At 45.7% G+C, this 19562-nt stretch overlaps 1 protein-coding gene across 2 annotated transcripts in view; it reads left to right on the top strand.

Moving 5' to 3' along the window:
* The first annotated feature begins 3948 nt into the window (after positions 1-3948).
* The window catches only part of LONRF3 (LON peptidase N-terminal domain and ring finger 3), a 43779-nt gene continuing 28165 nt past the window's right edge, over positions 3949-19562 (top strand). Inside the window, exons 1-8 of one of the 2 annotated variants that reach the window (XM_056125719.1) lie at positions 3949-4168; positions 4515-4586; positions 5193-6184; positions 9614-9732; positions 12093-12215; positions 15943-16098; positions 18235-18493; positions 19216-19306. In XM_056125719.1, coding sequence (XP_055981694.1) covers positions 5278-6184; positions 9614-9732; positions 12093-12215; positions 15943-16098; positions 18235-18493; positions 19216-19306 — 1655 coding nt within the window. In that variant the 5' untranslated portion in view covers positions 3949-4168; positions 4515-4586; positions 5193-5277. The remainder of the gene's footprint in view (positions 4169-4514; positions 4587-5192; positions 6185-9613; positions 9733-12092; positions 12216-15942; positions 16099-18234; positions 18494-19215; positions 19307-19562) is intronic. The other variant, XM_056125720.1, reaches the window with a different exon arrangement.

The raw sequence follows: 19562 nt of genomic DNA, 5'->3' as shown, positions 1-19562 counted from the left end.
TGGGCAGTGGAGATAAAACAACTTAAAGAAGGCTTACTTGTCAACAGTGTTCCAGTTCTGCACAGAAAGACATTTTTAGAGAATAAACTTCTTCAACTTGTCTAAAAAATCAAGTTCTTGAATGAAAGGTTTTAAGTGTCATTAATCTCAGAACCCTTCATAGAAATCTCTACCTGTCACAAAAGAATATAAGCATACAATTATTCATCGCTGCACTTAGTGCAATAGCCAAGATATGAAGTCAACCTTGGTGTCCAACAACAGATGAATGGGTTTTGAAGATGTGGTATACAATTATTCAATTTGTTGCAACATGGTTGGAATGGAAAATATTATGTTAAGTGAAAGAAGTAAAAAAATCGCAGGATGATCTCAGTTATCAGCGCAATATAGAATACCTAGAGGAGGACATGTAATGAAGTCAAGTGGGGGGATGCCTATATAACCCTTGACCCCAGAGTTTAAGGAGGAGAAGTACATAGAAGGAAAGAAATCAAGGGATAGAGGGAAAAGATGAGAAAGAGATGTAACAAGTGAATAAGGGTTGGAACTTCTACTGGTTGGGTTATACTGGTGATGTAAGAGAATGTTACAGTTTTATAACTAAATATGGACTTGTCACACTAAAAAATGAGATCTATGCTGCAACCACAGAACTTTGAACTTTGTAAAATGCTGGTCCAGGTGTCAGGTGAGATTGGGGATGGCGATGCAGTATGGGAACACTGGTGGAGGGAAGTTTACACTGGTGATAGGGTTGGTGCTAAAATAGTATATGCCGTTGAAATGCAAACACGAAAGTTTGTAAGACTGTAACTGTACCTCACGGTGAATCACTAATAAAAAATTTAAAAATTAGTATATGTATGACTAAAACTCAACTATCAATAACTTTGTAAATCATGGTTCTTTAACTGAATAAAAATATTTAATAAAAAGTATTCCATATCTGTCCCACAGACACGCCTTTTCCTTCATAAGTATCCTAAGACGCCAGTGAATGACTAGAACTTGATCCTTACTATAAAACTGAATACCCCTCCTTTCATGCATAGAAAATGATTCCTTAATATGATGATATTTGAAGATGTGACTTTGGGAAGATGAATAGAATTAGTATCCTTAAACAAAGAGACCAGAGAGATACTCCTCCACTTTGGCCTTGTGATAACAAAATCAGAAAGTGAACCAGGAGCTGGGCCCTCACCAGATACCTGTCTGACAGCACCTTGATCTTAGACTTCAAGCATCCAAATGTGAGAAACAATTCTTGATATTTATAATCCTACCACAACAATATGCATATTATTGTTCTTTAATTTTATCTTATTTATTGATATCCCCCTTCTTATCCATTTATTGTGGTTGTGAGACCAGGAGTCACACACTTGGTTGTAGTGTTCACACACTTGAGTTGTTCACCAGACTTTGATGGATTCTTGGATTGCACTTGGCATTGGAGGTGGTGCTGGGCAGCAAATTCAAGAAATCATGGTGACAAAGCAGGTGCTCTACCACTGACCTATTTATAGCCTCCCTAGGCTAGAGAATACTAGTCAAAATGGACTAAAATACATCCATTCAACATCAAAAGATTTGAAGGGTGAAAGGAACTCTCAGCAAAATCCAGGAGCCTCAGTTTTACCTTGGCTTGCTGCATTGCCATCTACTTCATCTATTGGCCAATACCCAAACATCCTTAGCTTGTAAATTTAGCTTATATTTGAGCCTGATCAAAAGGAGCTATCTAACCCCCATTCCATTCCATCACTACTTAACTTTATTTTGTCAAAAGTATTCTGTACTTTTCTACACCAACATCTGGATTAGTCCTTTGTAAACAAATAGTTAAGTTGAGGGCTAGAGAGTTAATATAGCAAATAAAGGTGTTTCCTTGCATGTAGCTGACCAGGGCTTTAATAGCACATAGGATTTCCTGAGCACCACTGAGAGTGATCCCTGAGGACAGAGTCAGGATTAAACCTTGAGTAAGTCTAGATATGGCCCGCAAACAAAAAATTAAGTTTAGCTTGTGTCATGAAATCTTGTCAATGAGAAAAATAGCCAGAGCTTCACAGGAAGTTGTGAGAAAATCAGTGCTGCAAGACTGTCTTCTGTGTGTACATATTTTTAAATGATTAAAGTTAGGTAGCATAGTTTAATAGTGTTAGCTATGATATTGATGTGCAAAGTTATTGTTTCATGCCACCACCAAAATGTCAAAGCTCCTCCACCACTGTCCTTGTGTAATGTATAGACCAATCTTTATTTCCTATACTGCTCCCCTCACTGCTTGGTAATCAGTTTTCTAATCCAAGGCCATGGATCATTGTTCCATACTGTCTATTCCTGTTATTTTTTTTATCTCTATTCTACAGATAAGTGAAATCATCCAATTTCTGTGGTCCCTCTAGTTTATTTCTCTGATTTATTTCACTTAACATGATGCCTTCCAGTTTCATTCAAGTTGCAGTAAATTGAATGATTTCATGTTTTCTTGCATCTGCATAGTATTCCATTATGTAAGTGAACCACAAGTTCTTTATACCTTTTAATGTCATTGAACATTTGGGTTGCATCCTTATTGTGGTTACTGTGTGCTACAATGAAAATAAAAGCTAGCATTTTTTTCAAACTGTTGTTGTGTTTAGGGGTTAGAAGAAAATAAAAATGGAATTGCTGAGTCATATTCCAACTTTTGGGAGAAACCTCCTTATTGCATTCCATAGAGGCTGAGGGGCCATACACCTTCCTAGTTACATCCTATGTCATTTCTTGTCTTTCCTCTGTGTTCCTACTTCTCTTCCCCCCTCTGATCCTCTACTCCAGTCTCAACCGAGGGCAGCCTTAGAGACCCAAGGGATGTTGCTATGAAACTCAGCAGAGAGGCGTGGGTAGGGGGTGGGGGCGGGGCACCAAGCACAAAAAGCGGAGCCTGGAAGAAGCCTTTTGTCCCCCCACACTAAAGCGATATTTGGTCCCAACTAAGCTCTTCCCTTACTTTTGGTCAAGAGACAAAAACTACAATTACTGTGAAAAGTCAGTGCAAAAATTTTAGGATCGTTTTTCTTCACGCCCCCCCCCCCCCCGCTTCTTCCAAAAAGAAATCATATTTTGAAGGGAAAATAAGAACTGCAAATACTTAGGTCACTTGCCCAAGGTCGCTCAGGTTTTAAAAAATGGGAAAGAAAGAGAGAGGGGAAGGTGTAGGAGGGAGGGAGGGAGGGAGGGAGGGAGGGAGGGAGGAAGGAAGGAAGGAAGGAAGGAAGGAAGGAAGGAAGGAAGGAGAGAGAAAGGAAGGAAGGAAGAAAGGAAGGAAGGAAAGGAAGAGAAAGAAAGAAAGAAAGAAAGAAAGAAAGAAAGAAAGAAAGAAAGAAAGAAGGAAGGAAGGAAGGAAAAAAGAAAGAAAGAAAAGTGAAAAGAAGAAAAAAGAAAAGAAAGAAATAATTGTTACAGCAGAGGATCATCAGGTACCTGGAGCAGCGCTCTGCCAAGGGCATTTGCCCCTAGCACTGCTTGCAACCTACAAGCTCTGCTGGCAGATGGAGGAAAGCCCAGTCCCAGCCTCCAAGCTCTGGGCAGGGAGCAAAAGAGCACTCCTAAGTGCTTTGCGAAGCAAGAGCCTTGCTCCTTTTAGGTATCTAAGCCTTTCTGCCTATCTGTGCACGGAGTTCCCGCTAGAAGTGAAGGGAGGGAGGAAGAGCGTGGGCTGTGCACAGGGCATTCTGGAAGTAACTGAGTCACCCTGGATAACCCCTTAGCGGTTCTGAGTCGAGCATGAGCGCTTGCTCTGCTCGCTTCGCCCCCCCCCCCGCCCCGGGAGGGCTCAGCCCCCATTGTGACGCGCCCCCTTACGCCCCGCACTGTGACGCGCGGGCGTCATACTTAAGCTGCCTGGAGTCTGGTACCTGAGCACAGATCTTCTGACTGCTGGTCTGAAGTCGGCATCTGGAGACTTTCTACCGAGGGGCGGTCGCCTCGGTTTTCTGTTACCAGTCCTTTCCCCATGGACCCGGAGTGCCCATTGAGCCCATAGACCATCTCCTCGGAGCTGCGCTTATCAGACGGGTGGCCCCGGGGTCCGGGTGCGACCCCGGGGTCCCGGGGTGTCCCACCAGGGCTCTCGCCACCCGCCCCAGCGCAGGTACCCGCTTCCGAAGGGAAAAAGGTAAGGAGAGAAGCCCTCGCGAGTGGGGCTGGGGTATTACCCTGCGCGGGAACCTGTTAGCGCATCTGTTTGGTGCGTTCCTCTCCTCCTTCGGTGAGTTCCTCAGTGCCGCCCAACTCCTGCGGCAACTGGCTCCCTGCTCCAAGGCGCTCTCTGCGCCGGAGATCGTGCGCCCGTGCGTCGCTGCGCTCACTACTTTTAGGAGATTCTTCCTGGTGAGAAGTGAGCGGGGATCCCGAGTGTGAAGCGTCGGAGCTGGGATTCCCGTGGTCCTCACGCCGGGATCAGAATTTGGAGCTGGGAAGGGGGCTTTCTGGGAATCCTCCCGATCCGTTTTCATTCGCAGACCAGCAGACATCCCCTAAGAGAGTGAACCTTTGTGGCCCCCCAACAAGACAAGACACCGCGACTCCAGGAGGTACCGGCTTTTCCGGGGAGGAGGTTGATGGGGAAGCGGGGAGTGTCCCGCGTCCTGGGTCCCGGGACGGAGCGACTGTATAGGAGGTAACCTGTTTGCCGGCTTGTTGGAGGGTGGGACCTTAAGATGTGGAGACGGAAGAGCCCGTGCGAGACTTTGGAGTTTTAAATTTTTTTCGTTCCGTCTCCTTCTTCCAAATTTTTTTCGTTCTCCTTCTTCTTCGCAGTGTAAGGGGGGAAATAAGGAATATAAATGCAATTAACACCCCCAAAAAAGAAGCCAAGAAAAGCTAAGTCGGAAAGAAGCAAGCGCAACACTGTTACAAAACTGACTGGTTTTGTAACAATTTCCCTGCCGCTGGCCAATGAACAGCACAGCGGCGTGTCACGTGAGGCCATTTTATATAACACTTTGCTGAGACAAGGCAGTTATTAGGCAGCGCGGGCCGGCAGGCTTGGAGTCCCCAAGGTGCGATAGGGATCAGGGCGCTGCAGCTTGGCCATTCGAGCAGTCTAAACTCGCCTTACTTGCTGCTCCCCGCTGTGACTCCCTTACTCCTAGACGCGTGTCTTCTGCTTAGTCCCTTTCCTTGTGGCTTTATTTCAGACTGAGCAGATTCTGAGCTAAGCGGCAGCACAACTTCAAGCTGGAGGAAGCGGCAAAACCTGCGTCGGTAGTGACAGACATAGACATGGGTCCCGAGCCGGCGAAGGCGGACACTGAAGCCTCCGCACCTTTATCCACACAGGATCCGGCGCCGGAGCTGGAGCCCGTGCCAGTGCCCACTCCGGTACCAATGCCGGTGTTGGAGCCTGTCCCGGATCCGGACCCGGAACCGGAGCCCGAGCCCGTGCCGGAGCCGGAGCCTGATCCCGAGCCCGAGCCTGATCCCGAGCCCGATCCTGATCCCGAGCCCGAGCCTGAGCAGTCCGAGATGGTCTCAGAGCAGGAGACCAAAGTCCTGGTGGCACAGGCCAATGCCCTGGTTGCTCAGGGGAGCCTCCGGGAAGCCCTCGAGATTTTCAAACAGCTTTCAGGGCTGCAGCAGCTAGTGCCCGAGCAGCTGGAGCAGCTGGTGCTCTCCCTAGCGGGGAACGTCCAGGCGCTCCCAGCCGAGTGTAGAGCGGCAACGACTACCACGGTGATTGATGAAGAGGCAAGGGCCGCCTTTGAGGCTACAGAGGTGTGGGAAGGCTTTAAGTGTCCCAAGTGTCACAGCTTTCTCTCAGATCCCGTGTCCCTACTGTGCGGCCACACCTTTTGCAAATTGTGCCTGGAACGCGGCCGCGCCGCTGACCGGCGCTGTGCTGTGTGCGGGGTCAAGCTCTCCTCTTTGCTGAGCCCCGGGCGGATGCGCTTTATCCGGCGCCTAGGGCTGCTGGGTCCTATCGAGCCTCCGCTGCCGATAGAGCCACTCCTGCCGCTGCCACCCCGGCCCCAGCTGCAGCTTCGAGTCAATGTAGTGCTCAACAGCCTCCTGAGCAAGATGTTCCCAGGCCGGGCCCGGGCGTCTCAACTTCGGCACGAGGGCAACAAGCTGTACCGCGATAACCAGGTGGAGGCAGCGCTGCTGAAATACAACGAAGCCGTTAAACTAGGTGAGCCCACCATGCGACCCTCGGGCGCGTGCCTGATGCCCGACCAGGAAGTGGGAGACAGATCTCGGATGAAAGCGGGGAGCACCAGGAGGGCGGGCAACCGTGATCAGAGCGGAGCGGGGAATAGGGGGGAGCTATCCTGGAGTTGGGCCTCTGACTTTGCACTAGTGTGGCTTTCTAGGTGGGTTTGGCTACTTATGCTCTTTTGTTGTCTTCTGCCTGTGCCCGCGTGTCGTCGCCTAGCATTCTCCGTTTCTGTTAGCCTCGGTTTCTGGTTTCTCGCCACATCGCTGGTCATTTGTCTGTCACTTTACTGGTTGGCTCTGGGTCTCTAGTACTCCTATGACTCCTCTGTAGCACCATCCCGTTGTCCTTCTGCGAACCTGGCACCCCTTTGGCACCTGCCTGACCCTTTCCTTCCAGGAGAGAAACTTCGCGTCGCTGAGTTCCACTTGTGCGCCCGAGCGTCCAGGCTCGCGCCAGCCCCAGATAGTAACAGCGACTGAACCAGCGGAGGTCTGGGGGGTCATTGCGGCCGGATTTTACAGAACCTCAGCTCCGGGTGGGGTGTGTCCCGAGTGGAATTAGGTCAGGAGAGCACTGGTTGCATAAGGACGACGAGTGGCCAGGGCCAGGCTGCCCCTCCCGCGGGCGGATTGTGTAATGGCTGAGCAAAGCGAAGTGAGCCATGCTCCTGGGGGTCTGGAACCATCCTGCCAGCTTGTAAGGCAGGGCATGGGAGGGAGGCTGGTGCTGGAGGGAAGGGTGTTGGGAACTCTCTCTCCCTGCTGCCCGCTGTCCTGTGACTCATTATCGCAGCTTCCTTATCACAGGATGTTCTCTGAAAGAGATACCCTACTCCACTCGCTCACCCCGCCAGCAGCCCACTCCAGACCTTGAAACCCCTAGCCCTCAAGTTGAGCAAAAATTAGGACCAGGCCACTTCTCGAGGGTCTCCCGGGGACCAAAATGGATGGGTAGATTCTGACTTCTAGGACCGCGTGGGCTGACCGACATCCTGTTGCACCTGACAAGATGTAGTTTCCCGCGAGCCCCAACGAAGCGCCACGCTGCAGGGACACAGAAACATCCACAGGCTCAGAACCTGGGGTCGCGGGATCCTGCAAAGCTTGCTAGGGGGGAAACATATATCTGTGATCTGAGGCTGCCCTGACTGAGCTCAACTCTGATGTTTGAGTTGGGAGTTCCGCACTGAAATGTCCATGCGAGCTTACAATAGGTAACAGGAGATCTCGGCAGGATCCAGAAGCTTCTGGCATCTGAGGGCGAAGGGGAACTCCCCCCTCCTTCAGCTGACAGGCCTGGAAGACCAAGCTGCCACCTGGATGGCATATGTTGCCCAAGGGCAGAGACAGAGAAGAGTAAATACTATCTGCTAACTGTTGAGAGCAAGAAAGAGGCACCCAGTCAGGCTTTGGCATGCATCTGAGGTAAAACCACCAAACCTGTACCATCAGAAGAAGTTGGACACCACTTTGAGGGGGGTGAGGATGGTTCTGAAAAGGAGACAGATGGAGGGTACCTGATCTTCACGGGAGATTCCATTTCTTTCAACCACACACCAAAACACTCTGAAAGTCTTTTCCCATCCTCCTCTTCTCCCGTACTGCTGGCACTTTTCCCTGGGGGATTTTTCTGGCACTGTTATTTTTTATAGCAACTTTGTTATGATAGGATGTTTTGTTGTTGTTGTGATTTACTTTTATTCATATTTTGTGGTTTTAAATATTAAATATTCATATTTTAATGCTATTAATGATGGTTTCTTGGGCACATATTTCCACTACCAGAGCCAACAACAGTTTTTACCCCCTGCCTCTCCCAAGGACGCAAAACCCATTCCTCACAAATACCATATACCCCCAACTCAATTATGTGGATCAGTTCTTAACCCCGTCATAGTGATCAGGATAAAGAGATAAAGACCAGCTTCACCCTTCAAAGAGGAAATCCTCCCTTACCTCCTGAGTGGCTTTGTTGGGAAATATGTCTAAGTACCATACCCCCATTTCCATAAAGGAAACCAGTGGGTCACAATGAGTGTGGCCAAGTAGTTTAAGACTTGGAGTAGGTGCCTTCTCCTCTAACTCTGAAGAATGGGTTGGTTGAATCAGATCATCCAGCCTGGGGAGAGGCAAGCTTATTTTATTCCCAGAATCCCTGTCCAGCTCTACTTTTATGTGCCCATCTGCTAAAAGAGGACAGCGTTTTGCAAATGCATTACCCATTTTCCTCCCAGAGAAATGTCCTCCGTGCTGGACTTTGTAGACTCTGATATTGTTAATGTTACTAGAACACTACCTTGAACTTATCTTCTGGTGGCTAAGATGGGAGAATTTGCTCCCCACTGCCCCATAACTCACTGTATTAATTATAATTAAGTATCCTTATTATTTGTTATTAAAACATTATAATTAATAACATCGGTATATTATTATAATTATATATTATTTTATAATATTATTAAGAACAATTACCATCTTACTCCTGACTTGCTCAGGGGTCAATCCTGGGCAGTGCTCAGGAGACCCTATGTGGTGCTGGGGATTGTACTGGAGTCCCTGGAGGCTAGCTCGTTTGCTGAGGTTTCTACAGTGCTCTCTCTATGAAATCCCAGCAGGCCTTCATCAGGAATTATTAAGCACTGTGACTCATTGTTACCGCTTACTTATCACAGGATGTTCTCTGAAATAGATACCCCACCCACGCGCCATCCCACATGCACCACAGCCACACCCTGACCTTGAAACCCCTAGCCCACAAGTCTAGCAAACACTAGGATCAGTTCACTGCTCTGGGGTCCCCCAGGGTACAAAGATGGATGGGTAGACTCTTGAGTTCTAGGATCGCATGGGCTGACCAGCCTCCTGGTGTACCTGATATATTTAGGGACAATATACAAATATAAAAAATTCACCCCAAACTCTGATTCACTAGTTCCCAAATATATTTAATTAATAATATCAACAATAATAACTATTATTATTACTTCCATAATTATGAAAACATCATCAATAGCATTGTAAGCCACAGAATATCAATAACAATGAATAACAACAACAAAATATTGTGGCCTATTTGCTTTCTCTCTTAGAAGGCAGGCTTCCAGGCACTAACCACATATATAGTCACATGCCAGGATTTTCTTTGTCAAAATTGCCAATGAGCTATGGACACCACAGGCCTTCTAAGGAACTGCTTGAGAGAGGGGCAAAAATTACCTTCAGTTGGGATGCTCAGACCCAGATTGTCGAGTGGGTGTGGTAGCAGGACATTTTTCGGGCTGTAAATAGAACCTAACCCTTTAAATCCCAGTAGAAGAGCTCTAGATAACTTAGCATTTGCTCAGTAATCCTGCACCTGCAATGGGGGGAGGTAATAATGTGGGTTTTTTCTCTTATTGTGCAGTTCCAAATGACCACCTGCTTTACAGCAATCGATCTCAGATTTATTTTGCCTTGGAGGATCCTGAGAAAGCACTGCACGATGCAGAAATAGCTTGCATGCTCCGTCCTATGGGATTCAAGGTGAGTGTGCAGTTAACTGGAGGGACAGGGATAGTCTAGGTCATTGGCAGGAATTGACAGGAAAGTCCGCCTTCTTGGGATTGGCGACCACTAGATTATATGTCTTTGAAAAGAACTTGGAAGTCCTTGGGCAAAAGGTGACTCGGGGATCTGCAAGGGAACTGGATTCTTTCCCATGTCAATCTCCACCTGATGGCCAGCCTGGGCTTGGTAACATGGTCTTGGGAGCGAGATTGCACTGAGTTCTATTGTGTAGATTGGGGCAAATAACTTAAACATTCTGAGACTCATATCCTTTATAATGGTGGTTTTCAAAGCACCTATTAAACTTCGTAGACATTACATGAGCTGACACATCCAAGATGTTTAGGTGCCTGGCATATAGCACTGTAGCACTGTCCTCCCATTGTTCATCGATTTGTTCAAATGGGCCCAGTAACATCTCTATTGTGAGACTTGTTGTTACTGTGTTTGGCATATCTAATACGTCATGGGTAGCTTGCCAGGCTTTGTCATGAGGGTGAAGTACTCTCCGTAGTTTGCCGGGTTCTCCGAGGGAGATGGAGGAATCAAATCCAGGTTGGCTAGGTCTGCCGCGTGCAAGGCAAACGCCCTACTGCTGTGCTATTGCTCCAGCCCACCTGGCATATAATCATGATTATAATTTCCCAGGATCAGTAGAAAGAACAGAGGGAAAGAAATATTACTGGCTATTTGTACCATTTGAGACCTTAATACAGTCTGTCCTCTGGTAACTCGAAACACATAGGTCACATGGAGGAATGGGGGGAGGGGGAAAATACATCTCACAGAACATCAATGTCTTATTCTTTTATTTCTTTTTTTGCTTTTGGAACACACCTAGCAGTTCTCAGAGCTTACTCCTGACTCAGTGCTCACTACTGGAGGTGTTCAGGGGACCCTATATAGTACTGGGGATTGAACTGGGGTCCTTAGGGACTGTTTTCTTTGCTGGGGTTTATGCAGCACTTTATGAAACTCCAGCAGGCCTCCTTCAGAAACCCAACTTCTCTAAGTACCTATCCACAAAACGTCAAACCTGGGGTCATCACTGTCAGAAAATCTTACCTATTCCTTCAAGAGAAAGTATGTCCAGGGTGCACAGAGTTTCAGGTTCCTACAAGTCACCAGTGTCTCAAATGGGATACAATGGAACTATTTCAGACACTGTATCAGTGCAGGTCAGGGTCTGCTCGAGAGGAAGAGGACTTCTCTTGTCATGTTTTGTGTTTCCATCCTTTAAACAAGAGCCAAAGTGAAGAAGGTCTTGAGAGTATGTTATGTTGTATGCCGGCCAGCATTTGGCTTGGGTGGAATAGGAAGGGGGGTTCCTCGGAGAAGACACTTTCTTATAGCTGAGTAATTTTCTATTATGATATATAGCACTGTAGCACTGTCCTCCCGTTGTTCATCAATTTGCTCAAGCAGGCCCAGTAACATTGTGAGACTTATTACTGTGTTTGGCATATCGAATACATCACAGGTAGCTTGCCCGGCTTTGCCGTGTGGGCAAGATACTCTCGGTAGCTTGCTGGGCTCTCCGAGAGGGACGGAGGAATCGAAGCCAGAGGAATCGAACTCCGGTCAGCCCGGTCAGCTGCATGCAAGGCAAACACCCTACCCGCTGTGCTATCGCTCCAGCCCGGAATTTCCTTATACATTTTATTTTATGGTTTTTAATTTGTGGCACCACAATTTATAATATTGTTAGTGCTAGGGTTTCATGCAAACAGTGTTCCAACACCACACTCCCGCTTTCCTCATTTGCCACCCCTTATTCCCCCATCACGTGTAACTTTTTTTTCTTTGTAACTTCTTAGAGATGCAGCCAGAGCACAGAAGGGAACAGAACCACAGAAATCATGTGTTCTGCCCTTTACATGTCTTCTGAAAGGAAGTCTTCCAAGTGGGGCATAGCACAGCTCTAGTTTTAACTTCATTTTTAGTTACCTCTGAGGTCTTGGAGAAGCTTCATCCGAACCCTACCAGGAGTGATCCCTGAGCAGGAGTGAGCCCAGAGAACTGATTGGCCCTCACAAAACAAAACAAAACAAAACAAAACAAAGAACAGTGCACTCTTCATCAGAGTGCCCACTTCCCTCCCCTGCCATGGTCCCAGTTCTGCCTCTTCATCCTACCCCCACCCCTAAGTTCAATTCTGTAGGCCAGTTCTCAGGTTCTGTTGCTTTGGGGCATTTGTTATTTTCTTTCTGTCTCTATGTGTGTCCACTAGTACACTCATAATCCCAGCTTCCCCCACACTGGACCTCCCACTTTACAGCATCCCACACTATCTCACAGACTGACAGCCTAAAATTAATGCACATATTTACTTTCAGGCACATTTCAGAAAGGCACAGGCCTTAGCCTCTCTGGGAAACTTAGAGGAAGCTATGAAGGAATTTCTATTCTGTTTGTCCCTCGATGGAAAAGACAAGAAAGCAAGATCTGAAGCCCAGAAGGTGAGTTGAATGACATCTGGCTCAGCCTCCCCAGTGTGCTCCTACCTCTTTGTCTTCTCCAGGGAGGGGGTAAAGAAACTGCTCTCCCTGGTATTTGGGAGTTCTTCCTGGGTTTCTCCCTGAATAAAGGGGACAGGAAGGAGGCAAAAGTGTGAACAATATTGTCCTGCTGTTGGGTACCAGCAGATGGAGTGGTTCTTGCCTTTTTGTAGGTGCCTGTGAGGGATGCCTAACTCTTCAACTGTGCCTCTGGGTGGTTCTTGGGCTAACCAAACCTAATCAGACCTAAGAGTGACCAAGTGAGCTCTCTGTAGCTCCTGGAAGAGAATATAGATGTACACAGAAGGTCAGGGGGTGCCTCCATCAGTTGTTATGAAGCTTAACTTTGAACAAATCACACTTTATCCAGCCACACAGGGCAGCCAGCTCCACCAGATGGGGTATTGGTTCTCCTTTCTCTTTCATATGCAACATTACATCCTACAAGAAACTTCCATAGAGATAAAACACAGAGTTGTCTCAGATTCAAGGCACCATAAAGTACCATCATAGTAGAATGAAGTCAGTTCACTCTAACTCTTGAGTCCTAAGAGAATATGGTGGTGGCAGTGACCAATTGCCTGTGATTTTGGAGAGCATTAGCAAGACTTGAGCAGCCACTCCTCCCAGGATTTGTTTTTTTCTCTGGGGGGGAAGTGTCCTCTCATAGTGTCCTCTCATAGTGTCCTTTCATAGTGTGGGGGGTAATTGAAGGCTGACCTTTAGTGGTAGCCTTGACTCTTCCTGTGTCTTATTCCCATTTGTCATGGTGCCCCCCAGAGCCACAGTCCAACTGGGTTCCCCAAAACCTTAGATGATGGTAAGCAGGAGGTTTTTAATGACTCCTGAAAGGAAACTTGAGCCAAGTAATGAACTATGGGAAACTGAGCTCTAGCATTGTGCTACTCACAGATTTCTTTATGGAAAGTAACTTTAGTCAGGTGGTGAGATATGGACAAGGTGTTCTTGAGGTGAGCAAAGCATAGCCCCTTCTTTAACTCTTCATTAGAGTTGATGGTTTTTATAATAGTAATAGTAATACTGCTTCAATTTTAATTATTATCATAACTAGCATTGAGTGGGATATTCTGTGTTCCAGGTACTATGTTGTGGTTTTACAGGAGGGTCTATGTATAATCCCCACAAAATCCTATGAGAGTAGGTGTTACAAGTTAAAAGAAGCTGAGTCTGGGGAACTTTGCAGTGATTGTGCAACTAGTGAATTGTAGCCAAGCATTCAACCTTAACCATGCTTCCAGAGTCAGATTTCTTAGCCATGACCCTTCCTACTGTCCCAGAAAGATAAGCCAGGAGTCTTAGTACTGCCTTCTGTGACTGGATGGAGAACAGCAATGGGAATAACCCATTCTGTGTTGGATTGACAGAAGTACCTTAGAAGAAGCTGGATTTGGGGGGCATGATATGTGAAGGCCAACAGAGGCAGATGTTGGGTACATGGATGAGTGGTTTCTTTGTTCTCACTTGACCATTGTCCAGTTAACCTAGGTGGCTTAGGTGTACTGAGCTCTCCCTCTCCTCTGCTTCAGATGCCTGACTAATATAATGAGGCAAAAAGCCATTGTGCTGAGCTCTATTGGAGACCAAGAGAAGCTTAAGGCACAATCTCTGTCCTCAAGGCCCCTACAATCTTGCATTAGTTACATAACGCAATATAAATGCCAGGCAACACAAGTGAACATTATTCTGTACAGTGTGTTCCCAAATTCTGAAGCTGGAGCAAAAATTTAGAGGTGCATTTCCTCTGAGTGCAATGAGGTCATGGCAACCATTTAAGAACTCTGAGGACCCTTAGCTGAGCTTTTTCACTGACTGTTCCAGTTCCAAGGCTGAAAACTTGATGGAGATGGTCTAGGTATTTGGCACTAATTTAGCTGCCTTGGATGCTCACAGACCTGGGTTTCTTTTGAGTGTTTGTTTTTCCAAATGATTAATTTTCTCCTACTTGACCTGTTTTGGCCTTTATTAGGCTGGCACTGAAAGTAAATAGATTTTTATTCAGGTAGATTGATATTTTTCTCCCAAAGAACAACCTCCAAGTTTTGTTTTCCCAAGGCATGGAAGAGGACTGGCATTAGCAGGAAAGACAACATTAGCCTTCTTTGCATTTTTCTACTTTTATCCCTCCTCTCTGCCTCCATTGATCTACTGTCAGTCTAGACCCTTTGATACTGGTACCCTGTGATGCTACTGAAGACCATGGTGTTCTTTGTGGGGAGGGGATTTGGGGGAGATTACTTTGGAAGTAGATTGGTTCTGTTGAACACTCCCAAAGGTTTCTCAGCATCCTTTATCTCCAGTGGAGCTGGCATTTATGGTCCTGGGCATTGAATACCTCAGTGCTTTGCCATTTTCAACCTGGGAAGTGAGTTTTCTAGCATTGGAAGAGGACTTAAGACTTGAGCACAAGGCTTGATTTTGAAGTTTGGGCTGGATGTCTTCATTCAATTACATTCAAGATGAGGCTTTTCCCAAGTAAGCTATGTGTTTAGAGAGAAAGACTTATATCTGTTCCATCATGGGAGGCATGCCTAAGAGTATAGTGTATGCTGCTAGGACAAACAGGGGTCTCAAAGTGGATTAAAAGGGAAGGTATCTCTAGCACTGAGACTTGGAGCCTGAGTTGGGTTTTGCTATATAGCAGGGGCTGATAGATGAAATGACTTTGTGAAGAAACTCCCGGAGATGAGCTTTCAGTGTTGTGTTAGATTTATTTGATCATTTTGTGCCTTGATCATATAACCTGGAACATTCTTTTGTGTTTCTACAAGCTCTGTAGGGGTGGATCATGGAAAACACTTGAATTTGGTTTAGAAGCTTGTGGTTCACATGTTTATTATGGATAAATAAGTTCTGCTGGCCTAGGAGAGAAGTAGAGCAATAATGTGGACTGCTAGAGGTGCAGCCTGCACTAAAACATACGTCTTTGACTCCAGGTGTCTCTTGACATGCTATTGGCCCCCGCCTCACTCCCAATACACACGTAGAGACTTTATCCAATTAAAAAGACTACCAGTCACAGCCAGGAATCTGCCCATTCCCAGTCCTTAAAGTGATATGCCAGTTACTGGAAATAGAAGATCAGAATGTGGGAGGAGAGGCCTGAAGAAGAGGGAGAATGATTGGAGTCTGCTTTTCTAACACTTCACTGTGGAAGGGCTTATAAATCCAGTCATAATGGTGGCAAAGGAGGGATCCAATGGATAAGCAGAGAAAAGAAAAGTCGAAGAACTCAGTACACTTTTGTAGATGGGGATTAACTGGACATGACTCCAGTAACACCTCCCCACACACAATGGGCTTTCTTTACTGCCTTCACATCACTCATTTGTAAGTCTCTCAGTAGTTTCTTAAAACTTGAGGCATTTCATGCTGGTATGGGTCCCAGAAACATCTGTGGTCTTTTTAAAAAAAATTTGTCCTCCTGGGCTATACTTCTCTCCTGAGGAAGCCAAGCATGGGAACTAGGAACCTAGAAATTCTCTGAGTTCTATAACATTTCAGATGTGAGGACCACCCATCCATCCCAGTGTGCCAAGGTCTGCAGTTGCAAGCCTTCCTCCCTGGTGTGTTTCCCCCATCCCTACGGCCCTTTCCCCCTCTTACCCTTCCCCATTACCCCAGCATCTGTAGAATCTCAAGTAGTGAAGTCTTTTGTTTTATGTCACAGCTTCTCCTTAGTTTCTTTTCACCATCAGTCCCGGGGGATTCTCAGGAACAATCTCCTGATATCCTGAAACTGTTGGCACCTCACCTTAGATTAATGGAACAAGTAGAGTCAATGGCTACTGAAGGCACCATCCATAATCTACCAGACTTGGCACAGGTAAAACTCAACTTAACCAACTTGCTCGTGATGTTTTGTTTGGCGGTGTTGTGGGAAATCATGGGGAAGGTAAGCACTATCTCCCTTTCTCTCAGCTCTTCAGTTCATTAGAAAGAAACAATATCATCTCCTGGGGTCTTGTTCTTTGGTAGAAGGTCATCCTGGATTTCAGATGTGAACCCAGGGTAGCATCCGCCTGATCTTTCTATTGGCTTTCACGGGCACATCCAACTAAGTTGCTAGAACTAAAAAGGAATCAGCCAACTTCCCCTGGGGACATTAAGTGGGGGTGGCCTGATCAGCATAGGCATGGAATCTGGGAATAAAACCTGCCAGTTGTTCCTTTCCATGTATTTGTTTGTTCAAACTTCTGACCTTAGGATGCCAGGGGAGCTCATCTTGCCAAGACCTTTGATCCTCAAATGGCAGTAACTTTTTATATCTGCACTATGCTTTTACACCTTAGTACAGCTGGCTCATACCAATACTTAATATTGGTCTAGTAGAGGAGAGAGAAATGATTTGTGAAGTACTAAGAAAGACAAATACTGTTGCTTTAAAACAAAGAGAGAGAGAGAGCTCCAGGGAGGTAGTTCAGTAGTAGAGTCCAGTACCGAATCATTAGCCCTGCTCAAAATGAATAATAAGATGACAAAAAAAGAGAACATAACTAAACAGAAATGGAATTTATGTCCTGGAAATTCATAGCAGAGGACAAAGATGCAGAAGCTGAGGTCTAGAAAAAACTTAAAAAGTTGAGTTTTACTATGAAACTCCCCTTCTCCCGGAACCCAGAGGCAACAGACTCTGCTCCATTGTGGGCTGCTTCCAGTATTTATATGTTAACCTTAGGAACTCATAGGAAGTATTTTAGATGCTCTGCTATGTTTTGAAATTCTTACATTTTCTTAGCTGATCTACCTCCTCTGGAGAATTAATAAAATGCAGGTGTGTCTGATTAGAGAGCAAGAGAAGAAGAGAACAAAACTTAGAGCATCTCCTGAAATCAGAGAAGCTCTAGTGTATTTCCATTATAGTTAGATGTCATCATTACATTATTAAGAACACTAATAACACTGAATTTTAGTGCCTTGAGTGACTTCCCTATCCAGCTCAATGTGAAATGAAGAAAAATAGCACCCCTGACATTCCAGTGGGACTCAGCTGTAGAACAGAATTTGGTTTTCCATGCAGTTTGCTTTTCCAAACAGTGTAGGCCTATGCAGATAATGCACATGGCTTATGGAAAACTGAAAATCCCATTTTCTATGGTCAAACAGTCCCAAACCTCTAGCTCCAGGTTATAAACTTAGGAAAACCACATCTTTAGTCTCTCCACCTCACTTACCCACAAGGCATTTCCCAGTTGTCTATATACCCATCTTGGGAGAGTATGAGGAGCTGGAGAGGCAAAACCAACATTATCTTGACCTATGGACTAAGATGAGAGTAGAGAAAGTTTCTCCAGGAAAATCTGCATAAATACCTTGTCATTATATTTACGTATAGATCCATTTTCAAATACCCCTTTATTTGGATGCAAGTTCCTTTAAAAGGCCAAGGATATTCTTGATAATTTTTCCCAAGGATGTGTCACTTGCAGATATTTTATTCTAAATCTAGTAAAGGGAGATATTTGCTTCTAGTTCATTTGATAAGAATGACACCAGATATAGAACATGAATCCCTCCAGAGGCCTTTGAACATATGTGGACCAAAATGTGAGAAAAATTCCTTTGGTAGTTGGGGTATGGGACTTTAAGATGGTCTGATTTGGCAATGAGGGTAAGAGAAAATACTGAGTAACATTGCTTGGAAATGCTTGGGATTAGAAAGAAGATGGTTACTATATTTTCATGATTTTTTCTTTAACCATTGTCTTGACCTGACTTTGTGTCCTTGTCTAAATGGGCACATTGATTCCACCCAACTTGGGCAAGTCTTTGTAAAAGGTATAGTGTGACCAGCAAGTGCAAAGTCAGCCTTATAGCACCCTCAATCCTCTCCACCTCTAATTAATCTGTATATAAAAAGTATCAGGGCTTTCCAGCTTGGTCCTCATCCCCAGTTTGTAGGACTCTCAGAGGACAATATTCTTCTAAGTGTATTCTGATGTTTGATATTTACTTGCTCCAGGAAAATATGGAACTCCCACACTGTTCATATCATGAGGAAGCAGCAGCCTGGGGAGATAGCACCAGCCCCATGGATACCACTGAAACCCAGGAGTGTGACATGAAAGACCAAGAAGAAGAGGAGGAGGAGGGTGCAGCTGCCTTTCCAGGAACTTCTGGAGCTTCCTCTAGCAACACTGGTAAATGCCAGGAGAAGAAAAGAAAACTCTGCAAAATGGAAATTCAAGATCCATCTGTTCCTAGCAAAGCTTCTAAGCAAGGTACACACAGTCACCTTTACCCCCATTGGGAACCAGGGCTTTATCAAGCCTATGCAAGTCACTCAACATATAGATGAGCTTGCCAACTGTTCTGGGGATGTTTCCCATCTCTGCCACTTAGTTCTGTGACCTCAGGATTATTTCTACCAGGTTATTTGGAGAAGAGAGTGTGTAGAGTTTCTAGGATCAGAACCATGCCTTTTGTACGTGATGGTAGCAGGTCAAGGTATAAAGGCAAACAGGGTATCAAGGAATGATGCTTCATGCCCTTGATGGTGTTACTTCCTTTTAGGTCAACCTTTTTTGGTTCTGTACTTCCCTATTCCAGGATTGTATGTAAGACCAGAGAATTTGGGTCATGTCTTATGCAGCACTTTACCCATTGGATTACATGGATTAGCAGCTGAAGAGAGGTGGGTAGGGACAAGTTCACCCTCAATTCTCTTGGGAGGCCAGGCTCATAGAGTGGGGCCTGTTCTTGTGGACTGAGGTCCCTATCCCCTGGGTACCTATCTATTCCCTGACAAGCATCCCTCTGTCTATGTGAAAAATACCCAAGTCAGTTTTGTGGCTGCCCACCTCATTGATCAGATAACCAAGTCACCAAGTCTCCAGAAGTGGTGAGAATGGCCAACTGAAACCAAATGTTTCAGTCCTTAGACCTGAGAAGCCTGTGACACCTGTGTGTATCTAGTACTGACTCATTGTTTTCTGAATTACAGATTTCAACAATGAGCAGGAAGCTGTACCTGCTTTTAGTGAACCGCTTGCAACTTTTGACGCAACAGACCTTGAATGTGCCTTGTGCATGAGGTGAGTGGGCTTTGTTACCATTTACTATCTGATGATCCTTCCTCGGATGTCTGAACCTCTGTGTGGTTGGTTAGCATGCAAAAAGCATTCAAATGAAACAAAAATCACCATGCTGGTGATTGCAGAGGCAAGCTTCTGGAATCTGTTTACAGGTGCTAAACCCTCCACTCCTGAGTTGAAATGCCTAAAGAGTGAGATGGAAAAAAATCTACCACAAAGTCACACATGGCTGGACCCTAGGCTTGTACTATGTCTT

The sequence above is a fragment of the Sorex fumeus genome, unplaced genomic scaffold (genome assembly GCF_029834395.1).
Source record: "Sorex fumeus unplaced genomic scaffold, SorFum_2.1 ptg000058l, whole genome shotgun sequence".
In the NCBI taxonomy this organism is placed as follows: Eukaryota; Metazoa; Chordata; class Mammalia; order Eulipotyphla; family Soricidae; genus Sorex; species Sorex fumeus.
This window is presented reverse-complemented; position numbering and strand designations above follow the sequence as displayed.